This window comes from Scomber japonicus, chromosome 20 (assembly GCF_027409825.1).
Source record: "Scomber japonicus isolate fScoJap1 chromosome 20, fScoJap1.pri, whole genome shotgun sequence".
Classification (NCBI taxonomy): domain Eukaryota; kingdom Metazoa; phylum Chordata; class Actinopteri; order Scombriformes; family Scombridae; genus Scomber; species Scomber japonicus.
In genome coordinates this window covers 1,333,329-1,346,603 of record NC_070597.1, presented here as the reverse complement: position 1 = coordinate 1,346,603, position 13,275 = coordinate 1,333,329, and the positions used below count along the sequence as shown (strand labels likewise).

Here is a 13,275-nt window from a genome sequence, read left to right as displayed (position 1 = left end):
GTCTTCATTTCTGTTCTAATGAAACTCACTTTATTCTTTTACTGATGACTCTCTTGTTTCTGTTCAGAGCCTGTCAGGTTGGTGGGAGGAGCCAGTCGCTGTGCAGGTACACTGGAGGTGAAACAGGGAGAGTGGAGACCAGTAGATGACTCTAATTGGACCCTGAAGGAAGCAACTATAATATGTAGATATTTGGACTGTGGCTCTGCTGTTTCAAAAGGAAGAAGCAGAAATGACAACTCAGACAGATCTGCTTGGACGATCAACTCTGACTGTGTTCAGTCTGGATCTGAGCTGAGGGACTGTGTATCATCAGGTTCATCTCTCTTCATCACAGAGCTCACCTGCTCAGGTAAGTCCATCAGTGACATCATCTCTGACAGTAATATTCCCTTCCTCTGTCACAGTGATAGTTGGTGGTTTCCATTGGACTGAACTGTAAACTTATCCAGGATTAGTGATGCAAAGGGGCGAAAAATTTCCAGTAACTTTCCAGAAATTGTCCATGGGAATTAAGTGAATTAACTGGAAATTTGGGGTGAATTATACAAACTGTATCAACTGTACAGAAATATAAACATTTAGTTTTGTCATAAGCAGACATGCATGCAAACTAATATCATTTAAAAACAAAAAAATACTTTTTGACTGATTAATTTGTGATTATAACTTGAATCATTTCTTTCATTGAACAACAACAACATGAATGTTGAGCAGAATAAACATATTCCCTTCTAGAAATCATGTGTGCATGTGATGGAGGAATGCACAGTGCATGCAGGGGGTGTGGTCCTGCAGAACGTAATGTGTTATGTGCACGTGATTGAGGAATAGGGGAGATATTCGACTATATTTGCATTAAATCTGATTGTTTTAACAAAGATTATGCTACAAGATGTGTTTTTTCATACAACATTTAAGTTTCCTGTAATTGCTTGTGGATTTGGCCTACCGCACTTTAAGCTATACTATTAGGCCGCAAATTTAAATGCACTTTCTTTCTGGTGTAATGGTCTGCCATCAGTCCAAGACCAGCTCTCATTGCTTCAAATAGAAATAGCTACATGTAGGCCATCCTCCCTCCTAGCAATCCTCAACAATCCTGCAAAGCTAAAGTCTCCAAACATATCTAATCCAATTCAATCTTTTCTGGACCTGCCTAAAGTCTAACAATTGTCCACTTTGCCACAACCATGCTTTCCCCCAGCCTTGACCGACCCTGCCTTTTCCACGTGGAAAGCCAGGAATATTGTTTTTGTGAAAGACCTCTATCTTGAGGGAAATCTTATGCCTTTCCAACAAATACAACAAACATATGGATTACCACAAACACACTTTTTTAGATACCTCCAGATCACATACTAATGTGTGTGTGTACTAATGACCATTTGCCCAAATATAATATAATAGACAGTTTTCAATGGCTCATTCCAGGTTCCAGAGACTCAGTCTCTTCCCTGTACAGTATCCTGCTGGTCTGTATAGAGATCCCCAACGATACAATGAAAAGTGATTGGGAACAGGAACTTAACATAGAAATATCAGAAACAGTGTGGGAGGGCATTCATGATAGAATTAACAGTAGCTCCATCAACTCCAGACATTCCTCCTAAGACCTGAGCTCCTGTTTGATATGCATTTTTTATTTCTCTTTGCTATTTGGGCTTATTGGAACCTGATACGTATAAAAACTAAGCATCATCTTTTGACATTTAGAGAAAAATGATGTCCACATATGTGGACACTCGGTCTGAACTTCTATATAACACAGAGTAAACACACATCTGCGCATGCGTTGCGTATTGATATCAGCTGGTCCATGCAATATTTTCATGAAGAGCATCAATATTTGGGGAACCCATTGGTCAATATGGCCGGTTCACACCTCCTAATGAAAGTTCACACCCTCTAGAACAGTGGTCACCAACCCTTCTCCTGGAGAGCTACTGCCCTGCATGTTTTAGGTATCTCCCCACTCTAACACACCTGATTCAAATTATTAGTTCATTATCAAGCAGCTGAAGCTTGTAAAGGGCTTGACAACAAGACAATTGGTAGAATCAGGTGTGTTAGAGTGGGGCGACACCTAAAACATGCAGGGCAGTAGCTGTCCACGAGCAACGTTGGTGACTGCTGCTCTAGAAAGTAGTGCAGTTGGCTAAATCTGTCACAATGGCACAGTTCAACCACTAGATGGAGACAAAAACCGTGTGTTTGCATTGAGGACGACATGGCAGGCTATCTGCAATTCATCCCCCATGCCATGTAAATAAATGGAAACTGGCTTGAATCGACTGATCCAGACACATTGGAGTAGCTGTTACTGGGAATATTATGTGACCAGACACAACTTTTAACCATAAAAACAGCGAAGGTATGACATAATATGTAGTTGTATATTTACAATGGGAAGTTCTTTCAGTGCTTTCATGGAGGAGTGTTTTTGCCAATAGCGCGATCAGTTGCTTGGTGTTTGACTTGTGTTTTGTTGAACTGTAAATGGTTGTGCTGGCTCAATCGCTGAGCTTCTTCTGAACAAAACGGTGTGACTATATTGGTTCTTGTTTAACTGTCCTGAGACGTTTTTCATTTATAGGGGCGCTGTTGTTTTTTCAACCAGACTAAGTCCCTCTGTACATCATGTTTAGCGGCGTACTAAATCGTTACTTTTACTAACTTTTGTCAAATTTGCATGTCATGGCAAACTTACAATGCTTTTATGCATATCTGAATCAGAATAAGCCATGAAATATGATTACCTTGTTGATGTTTGTGTTTGGAGTGGCCACCCGAACCTTCCCTTGTGCTGGCTGCTATTTTGAATTTTTCCCGTAGTGTGTTGTACTCTTCTGACACCACTAGATGGTAGTGTAAGTGTCCACATACGTGACCATAAGGCCCCAGTTAAGCAGAATTAATGACAGTGGTAATATGACCCAAAATGTGATGTCCACGCATGTGTACGCCAGGTCTTCAGAGGTAGTCCACAGACTGCACTATTCCAAAGCCAGGCTCCATGGCTTCTACCCAGACATTTCCTCTCTATGTGATGAATGCAAACAACAAACTGGAACACTTACCCATCAGTTCTGGTCTTGTTCAAACCTTACTTCTTTCTGTTCTCTTGTTTTTAATTACATATCAAATGCTTTCCAAAAGACCATCCACCTGACCCACTCTTAGCCACTTTTGGCTCATAGAAGTATGATCCCTCTATTACAACCTATGAGGGACAAGTCATTTCCATCTACACTTTGTTGGCCAAGCACCTTAATTTACAACAGTGGAAATCAGAGGCCAGCCCTCAATTCCACCAGTGGCGTAGGGAATTAGGTAATGTGATGCATATGGAATGACTCTGGTATAAGATTGCTAACAAAGACAGTCTTCCAAAGAATATGGCAGCCTTTGCTTGACAAATGGGCAGAGGTTAGCGAGCTAGCCCAAGCCCAGTGTCATGCACCTAACACTTGAGTCATAGCTATCCTTTTCATGTACGGCCTTGTGATGTACTTAGACTATCACTACCCACTACTGTCATTTGCTGGCTTTTTTTGTTTGCTTTGTTTCTCTTTTTTTTCTGTTACTGCTGAAAGCAATAATCTGCCAGAGGAAAACAGGAGGAGTCTAATTCAAATTAGCTGTAGCTTCATCCATTATTCTACTGTGAACAGAGTTATGAGGGGCGTGACTACCTAATAACAGAGAGACATCTTCTTTTAAACTTCTACATCTTCTTTTATATGTTTTGGGGTATTTCTGCCTTAATTGACAGCTGATGGTGGAGAAGTAGACAGGAAACAAGGGGGAGAGAGAGGGGTATGAAATGTACCAAAGGTCTCCAGTCAGAGTTGAATCAGGGACGTTGTGGTTATGTGGTACTGTAACCATTCAGCTACCACGGTGCTCTGATCTTCTTTATTTTCTGATATCATGCATTGCTGTCCACCACAGTGTCATTCTTCATGTTACAGAGGTCTGTCTGTATTACTGGTTTTTATGTTGTTTGTCTGAAACTTTCTGTTGCTGCCTGTCTTGGCCAGGACACTCCTGCAAAAGACAAGTTTAATCTTAATGAGGTTTTCCTGCTAAAATAAAGATTCAGTAGAAAACAGAAACATTCTACCACAAGATGGTGCCTGAATAAGACATTTTAAAATCACACAAATATCTTGAACTACTTTCTGTAGATAAAGACTTGAGTCAGGGTATGAATGTGCTCTCTCTCTTTATCAGTTGTTACTTTCAAATTCAGAAAAAGTTTTATTGGTATGAATGTTGCAGTTAAATATTCCCCAAACTAATGATGGTCCTCTCTCTCTCTCCAGACTCTGTCAGGCTGGTGAATGGGACTAGTCTGTGTTCAGGCAGACTGGAGGTGAAGTCTGAGCAGTCGTGGTCCTCAGTGTGTGAAGCTGACTTTGACCAGCAGGATGCAGAGGTGGTCTGTAGGGAGCTTGACTGTGGGGCTCCTTCAGTCCTCCAGGGGGCGCTCTATGGAGAAGTGGAGGCTCCAATGTGGACCAAAGAGTTCCAGTGTGGAGGCAATGAGTCTGCTCTCCTGGACTGTAGAAGATCAGACTCAGCTAGAAGAACCTGCTCACCTGGTAAAGCTGTTGGACTCACCTGCTCAGGTAGCTTTGATTTGTCTTCATTTCTGTTCTAATGAAACTCATTTTATTCTTTTACTGATGACTCTCTTGTTTCTGTTCAGAGAATGTCAGGTTGGTGGGAGGAGCCAGTCACTGTGCAGGTACACTGGAGGTGAAACTTGGAGAGTGGAGACCAGTGAGTTCCTCTGATTGGACCCTGAAGGACGCAGATTTAATATGTAGATATTTGGACTGTGGCTCTGCTGTTTCAACAGGAATCAGAATCTTAGACTTGCGTAAATCTGTATGGAGGATCAGATCTGACTGTGTTCAGTCTGGATCTGCACTAAGTGCCTGTGTATCATTAGATTCTGCTTCCTCCATCCTGGAGCTCAACTGCTCAGGTAAGTCCATCAGTGACATCACCTCATACAGTAATATTTTCCTTCCTCTGTCACAGTGATAGTTGGTGGTTTCCATTGGACTGAACTGTAAACTTATCCAGGACGACAGCATCCTAAAGGGTAGAGAAGTTAGCTTGTTCCTGGAAGCTCATTGATTCAAACTGAGACAATAACTTAAACGACTTAAAAGACTTAAAAGCTGATGATATGTCACTTTGTGTTCGCTGCTTGTTTCTGTAGGAAACTATTGTGTATGCAGTGTGGAATGAATGTCTTATTAAAATGTTGATGGCCTCAGATGAATCAAACTGCAGCTGTTTTGTGTCTGATCTGAAGCCAGCTGAGGATGTTGATGTGTTTCCTCCTCTGCTCTCTGACTCCTCTGTATTACACATGAATGTAGGAGTTCTCTGTGCTGTGTGATCATCTCTCAGTGATCAACGTTCATTTATCTCAACAAACACATGAGGAGAAAACAACATTCAGCTTCTCACAGAAGAAGAAGGATTCACCATCTCTCTGTATTTACAGACCTGCTGCTTCAGCCAATCATCTCTGTGTCTCCTACCATGGACGGGGTCTCCGGGGCCCAGCAGCAGGGGTTTCAGGTTCTCCAGGGCTCCAGCTTCACCATCAGCTGCTCCGTCCAGCCTCAGTACCCAGGAGGCTCCTTCCAGCTCACCTTCACCTCCTCCAACACAGCATACACCTACACCCAGCCAGCTGTCAATCACTCTGCTGACTTCCTGTTTCCTGCTGCAGACCCCGCCCACCAAGGAAACTACAGCTGTGTTTATGGCGTCTATGTTTTTCCTCATAACTTCTCCTCTGAGAGCCGTCTGCTCTCTCTCACTGTCACAGGTAAGCTGGAACTATATGCAGTGTTGTGTGAATGTCTCATTAACATGTTGAACAAACAAATGAGAAGAAAAGAACATTCATCTTTTGTTAATCTAGATCAGGGGTCACCAACCCTGCTCCTGGAGGGCGCCTGTCCTGCATGTTTTAGGTTTCTCCCCACTGTAACACACCTGATTCTCATTATAGGCTCGTCATAAAGCAGTTGAAGCTTGTCACGAGCTTTAAATCGAGTTAATTATTAGAATCAGGTGTGTTAGAGTGGGGAGAAACCTAAAACATGCAGGACAGGCGCCCTCCAGGAGCAGGGTTGGTGACCCCTGATCTAGATATTCCTTCAGCCTTAGAGAGAAGCTTCCTGCCTCTTAATGATGAATCACATTAAAGCCACTGATTACATTTCTTTTTTGTTTTATCAATAGTTGGAGGGAAATTGGTAATACATTCCATGCGTTCATTTTTGTCTATAATGACACCTAAATAAGTGACTCTTAGCAGGGATAATGGAAACTGAATCGGTATCACAATCTTTGATGAACAATAATTGACATGTTTTTAGATTAAATCAGAGACCAGAAGCTTTATTAATGGTTCCATGAGACTGACAGTGAAGGCAACGTGACAGCTGTCCTTTAGAAACAAGGTTGTATCGTCGGCCAGTTGACGGATAGAAATGGTTCTGCATGCAATGAAGAAACCCTGTAGATCACTAGACTTGATGAGATGTTCACAGAAAAGCTGGCAGCAAGTAGAAAGAGAGACTGGAGACTTCTTCAATTTTCACTGTTTAATATTAGTTTTGTGTAGACCTGCTGCTTCAGCCAATCATCTCTCTGTATTTACAGACCTGCTGCTTCAGTCAATCATCTCTGTGTCTCCTACCATGGACGGGGTCTCCGGGGCCCAGCAGCAGGGGTTTCAGGTGCTCCGGGGCTCCAGTTTCACCATCAGCTGCTCCGTCCAGCCTCAGTACCCAGGAGGCTCCTTCCAGCTCACCTTCACCTCCTCCAACACAACATACAACTACACCCAGCCAGCTGTCAATCACTCTGCTGACTTCCTGTTTCCTGCTGCAGACCCCGCCCACCAAGGAAACTACAGCTGTGTTTATGGCGTCTATGTTTTTTCTCATAACTTCTCCTCTGAGAGCCGTCTGCTCTCTCTCACTGTCACAGGTAAGCTGAAGCAGAGTGTGAAGCTCAGTCCAACTGAGACGTCACACTGACTTTGTTTCCATGTTTGATAAAAAGTCACGAGGCAGCCGGAGCGACCCAGCGACCTACAGAGAGCTGAGTCACAATCTGATGAAGGAGCTGTAAACTGTTTCCTTCCCGGCTTCTTTAACATTATTCAACCATAACAACTGTGTTGTAGTGGAAAGTAAAAGTGAAGCCAGATAAGCACTATAATGATAATAAACAGGGTTTACATGATGAACTCAGAGCTTCACCAGGATCACATCTGATTTAACTGCATGTAAAGATGTTGACTGTTAACAATCAGTTGAATCATTTTAAGCAGACAGGAGCTTTAAGGAGAGAATCAGCAGACTTTCATTCATTCTTTCAAAGCAGCTGTGAACACATGAGTGTTTTTTGTTGAACATCATCAGCATACAGAGAGGATCAGATGAACTTATTCTCTAAGAGCTGAATCAACAAGCTGCTTCAGACTTCACTGATTTTAGGAGATTTAACGTCACTAAAGTTTCTGTTTGATGGGAGCTGTTGTCCTCATGATGTCATGTGATCTAATGTGATGACTGAATGTGTCTCATCAGATCCAGATGAAAAACCCCCAGATAAGAAACCTAACAGAACAGGTTCTATCATCGCACCAGTCGTCCTGCTGGTGGCTCTGCTGTTGGGTGTCATTATCATCTATTTCATCCTGAAGGTACTGAACATGTTTGTTTAGAGGACTGGTTGAAATGAAGCACTCAGCCTGTTTATCTTGAACTGAAGAGAGGAGTGATGCAGATCTGTGTTGTCATGTCTCTCCAGGCCAGCAGGGGGCAGAAGTCAGACCCACAGGAGAGCACTGAGCTGAGTTATTATAATCCCAGTTTCTCCAGAGAGCCGGCTGAAGAGGAAGGAGCTCAGGGAGCAGAGTAGGACCTCTGAGGACAAACACAAACCCTGTGAAGAAGAAAATCATCACCAGCACCAACGCTCCAAAACAGGAAGTAGTGAGACCTTTATTAAGACCACTAGAAGAAGAGCAGAGAGGAGATCTAATTGGACCTTTTGTAACATAATTATCTGTTTAATTATATTTAGTATCATTAATCTCTCTCATGTGACTTTTACTTACAGATTTTCATGAATCCAGAGTTTTATGATCTCATCTGGATAAATGTTGAGTCAAGAAATCATTTAAAAATCAGTCCAGATGTTTGATGAGTTTATATCTTTTTTCTTCACTGCCTTTTATAGACTATATACTTATTATTCAGCTCAAATGTGGTATTGCTTCTTTCTGCGTTTAAGAATATTTGTTTTGGTGCTGAATGTTCACTCAGCCCTCATTTGTTGTCTGAAACAGTTTCATGCTAATAAATCAGTTTCTAATATTTCAATGACACTTTCTCACACTGCTGGTTTCATTTTGAAGGTTAGACCAAAAGGAATTAAGATTTTCATTACATTCTGGTCAGTCTAGTGCAACTCTCTCTCTACATTAATTTTATGAAAATTAAATGACAAGATCTACAGTGACGGTATCAGATCAGTCAGGTCAGCTGCAGTATTCCAATCTCAACAGGGGAACAGTTTCTGCAAAGCATGCTCTCATCACTCAAAGCTTCTTTATTCCTCCAAGCAGTAAAACAGTCAATGAACGGCACATATAAAGCACTTTGCTGCCTAAACAGAATAAGTGCTTTACAACAGCATTCACCGTTGACTGAACTCTCACCTCATCCCTTCTTTGTTGACGAATGGCAGAAGTCCCCTATAATTTTGAATTTCTTGACACCCCCCCCCCCCCTTTTTTTTGACTGCCACTCTTGAGAATGAAGCTGCATTTCAAACAGAACTACATTGAAGTGTTTTTCTGGATCTCTAATTAAAAGTGTGTGTTTAAAACAATTCTCAGGTTGATCCTGATGTTACCAGAATAAAGTCTGAAGGAACAGACCTTTTAAATATTACAAATGTCAAAACACCTACTGTTAAGATCAAGATGCATTAATTCACCAAATATGAATGAAATAAAGTAAAGATGTATAACAGTATACTGTAAGAAGTAAATGAGATAAACATTGATCATTGCTTTATTTATTGGAAAAGAACTTCACAGCCATGATTACATTCTTTCAAGGAGTTTGGTCCATTGTTTACTTTTCATCTGATCCATGAGGAATACTTATAACTCAAGTTTGTCATCATAGCATATTATGTGTTTGTATTAAAATGAATGATACTATACAGGATGAAATACTCAAATGTGAACGATGATGTTGAATGGATTGCATTAATCGACTAAACAATTGAATAATATGGCAATTACTTATTCTCCTCTTAAATACATTTGAGAAGAAGGAGCCATTTGATTGGTTATGAGTAGGGGTCCACTCTGAACAATAACTTACAACCCAACTCTCTTCTTTTTGATGCCTTTTAGGTTTTAGCTAAAGTCAACCAAAGACATTTAATACTGTTGATTTTGATTTTTGATAAGTTTCGTTCTGTTTGACGGACTTTGAGAGTTTGACGCTTGGCCATCTCCGATTTATGAAGTTTTATTGAACAACGAACTAAGTTAACTCTGTTGCGCTCATCATCACTAAAAGCCCCGAACCATCTCAGGTGCTCATCGCCTGAATCTGAGAGACAGCCTCCACTGATCACCCGGCCGGAACGAGCAGCTGACCGGTCCCACAGCCCGGACGGAGCTCGACATCCCCGGAGCCCAACGAGATTACATCCCGCTGAACTCCGCCAAAATCCCGAACCACGGACAGCTGACGGTTCGTCTTCTGAAAAGTAGGCTGACTAAACCATCTCTCATTTAATCGGGCTGGTGTTAGTTTAAGAGTTTAACTGAATTAAACCTAAAGTATTTATTCCCTTCAGTCCCCTTTTTAATATCATAACAGTAGAACCCAAAACCTCCGTTTAATTCCACCATTCATCATCATCTTTCCGTTCATTAGAACATATAACATAGTCATTTATCCTTTTGTTTTGTTTATTATTATTTTTGTTAATTATTCACATTTTGCTTTTATTGACATTTTGCTTTAATTGTTAGTTAATAAACCCTATATAATCATACTTGGTCATTGTGTGTGTATTGATGAGTGAATATCAGGACGGTCCCTGACGCCGGAAAATTCATAACTTCAGAAATTTGACTGATTTAGAAATGTACTGAGAGTATACAGTCTCTCCCACCTCAGCTTCTGCAAAAAATAAATATATTGTGTCAAAATAATCCTCTAAGTCTGAACATGACAAATTACGGCACGTGTAAATGTAATATGTGCTCTACTCTGCACACCAAGTTACCCAAAACAGACTTGTTTGCTTCTTAAACACACGTCAATAGTTAACATATTAATTATCAGATAAACAGATGGACTGGGTGAGTATTTTAGTTTAGATATGTTAAGATGATACAGGCCGCCACTTACTGCTAACCTCACAGAATAGTGAATTAAAACCTTTGAACAAAATAAAAAAAAACAGTGTCACGTAAGGGATAAACATCAACGTTCACTGTGCTGAGATGAATAGAGCAACAGTGCCACCTTGTGGGTTATTTAGGCTACTGCATACACATACAATGTATTTAGTGGGTTCATTGTGCATAACTGTAAAAAGTAGAAGGTAAAGAGAAAAATACCAAAACAAAAGATGGGTGATCTAATCATTTTCATCATCATATAATAATTAAAACTAGAACCATTGTAAATATAATAATATTTTAAGTGAAAAGAGCTATTAAATACTGAATACATATCACAATATCACAAGTTTTATGTATCATCTTTGAAGTAATATATAACCCAGATATTAATGTGTAAACTATCAGCACATATGACGAATAATGGCACAATGTTTGGTAAGATTTCATACATTTTGAATAATTATTGGTCATCCCACAATAATCCCACAATGACCCGGTCCATGAATGATTACTCATGTTGCTTGTCGGGCTTCTGGAGGATGTACAAGGAACTCTGCTGTACAGCTGGTTTGTTCTCAATGTATTTTCTTTTTGGTTAGTTTCTGTTGTGAGGAGTAGTTGTACAGTTGTATAATTATTAATTAAGCTTTATTTTGTTTGATTTACAACTAGACAGCCTCTGCGTTGTTGATGTTTCTTTTTTCTTGTTTGATTTAATGGGTCCGGTTTTTACACTGCACACCTGTAGGGATTTTACTCTGAAAGTTATCGCCAGTGTTATTGTTGTGAGTCATTGAGCCTTTGGTTCTCTATCATTTTCGTCGGGACACCAATTTAATTTTTTCGGCGCACACAAAAACAAACTGGGGTCAGATGGACTTGTCACTGGTTTTACTGGCATCAGGTTTGGTCTCTACAGTCCACGCAGGTAAAGGTTCATCATATTCTTCCTGTTTGTTAGTTTTTGTGTAAAACTCCAATCTCTATTTCCAGTCTGATACTACGGAACCGTGTTGCTTTTACGCCATAAAAATAAAAATGATCATTATAACCTGAAAGTTACACATCTCAGTATCACGTTCACGTTATAACGTCAAACTCGCGTCTTAAGGCTGATTTCTACTTGTGTTCTGCGTCGGAGCGACGACGTTGCTGTCCCGTCTGAATGAGGAAACGGCGCAGAGAACAGACCAGAATATGACTCATTGACACGATGTGGTGAAATAAACTTCATGCTTGTTGAGACATGACGGGATGTGGATGATTTTGATGAGTATTTTTACACTGAGAATAGTTTTAAAATGCACGGGGCTGTATGAGGGTGTGACTCGTTGACCCTGCTCTACACAGGTGCGTCTTTTTACACACACACCTGCACTGATCAGCGGTGTGTGTGTGTGTGTGCGTGTGCGTGCGTGTCGTGAAGTCATAGTAAATGGAGAAACTGTAGGAAGTACATCACCTCTGCCTGAGACCAAATATGAGTTTCATACCATAATAAGTTAGTGCACAGCTGTTGAGACAACACGATTACTGTAAGAAATAAAATAATAACCATACTAAGTCTTAGGTTATTATAGGTCATGTATGCTGCAAGTATTTGTCCTCATCACTTTCACAATTTACTGATAGCGAATTAAAGTCAGTTAAGCATGAAACCAGTCTGTCAGATACAAAGCAAACACAGGTCAGGTTTCTGTTAGTCTGAGCCAAACACAACAACACAGACTGAAAGAGCTCAGCTGCTCAGATGAACCAGAACTCGCAGGTGCTGAATCTGAGCTTCAGTATTTATTTCATGTTAGAGATGAAGAGAAGCTGTGTGACGGCTCAGATCTACACTGACTCTCCTCTGCACAGATATTAATATTAATATATATATAAATATATTACACTAAATACTACAGCGTAGGCCTACTGTAGTTTCAGTAAAGCTGTTCTTCTGTCAGAGATTTAAATGTAAAACTTTATTACTTTACTTTATTCTCGGTCAGATGAAGGAAAATAAAGAAAACAAATACTGGATTGGATTTAGGTGGCAGTTACTGAATATTAAAAGACTGATCAGGATGAAAATGTAAGTAAACTGAACTCTGAGTGTTTTTAACAAGAAATGTCAACAGTCACTCCGATCTGAGACTCTGACCGCCTGGTTCTAATCCTCATAGGCCCAATAATCCCTTATTACATTATCAGTCTGATACATAAATGCCAGTAACTTCTGTAAGTGATCTCATATCACATCTACAAGCTTTAACCTGCTTTGTGTTTCAGCTCATTATGAAGTGATAATGTTCTATGGCTGCTTCGAGTCATGTGACTGCCAGGTACAGTTCCACTGGGATGGAGACCAGGTGATGTTTGCTGACTTTAAGAGTGGACGAATAGTGTGGACGGCGCCCCTGATGTCAGAGTTGGAAAAGCCAATGTCAGAGGGATTTTACATTCTGGCTCAAGATAGCAAACTCAGAGTGTGTAAACGTTATCTCTCTAAAGCCACGCAGATCGACAAGAATCCCACTGAGGGAAAAGGTAAAGATATATTCTTTTCTTCACATCATGTACAAAGTTCCTCTCCCAGGCACTTTTGTTTTAGTATCTAACTTGAGGTTTTCTGATAGTTTCAGTTCCTCTAATATGACTGCTGACACTGATACATGTGTCTGCTGGTTTCTGGTTCTTCTTTTCACTCTTTGGGAAAGAAACCTGCACACAAACATGGAGAAACAGGAACAGGGGCGTCACTGATGCTGATGATGAACTCTCAGGAATGTTCAGCTCCTTATAAA

The 13,275-nt window shown here is 40.6% G+C and overlaps 1 protein-coding gene across 1 annotated transcript in view; it reads left to right on the top strand.

The window, feature by feature from the left end:
- LOC128381803 (scavenger receptor cysteine-rich type 1 protein M130-like) overlaps positions 1 to 7,968 on the top strand; it is a 35,791-nt gene extending 27,823 nt beyond the window's left edge. The window contains exons 12-15 of the mRNA XM_053341837.1: positions 68 to 352; positions 6,700 to 7,029; positions 7,635 to 7,750; positions 7,858 to 7,968. Of these exons, the coding sequence (XP_053197812.1) occupies positions 68 to 352; positions 6,700 to 7,029; positions 7,635 to 7,750; positions 7,858 to 7,968 (842 nt within the window). The remainder of the gene's footprint in view (positions 1 to 67; positions 353 to 6,699; positions 7,030 to 7,634; positions 7,751 to 7,857) is intronic.
- Positions 7,969 to 13,275: the final 5,307 nt, after the last annotated feature.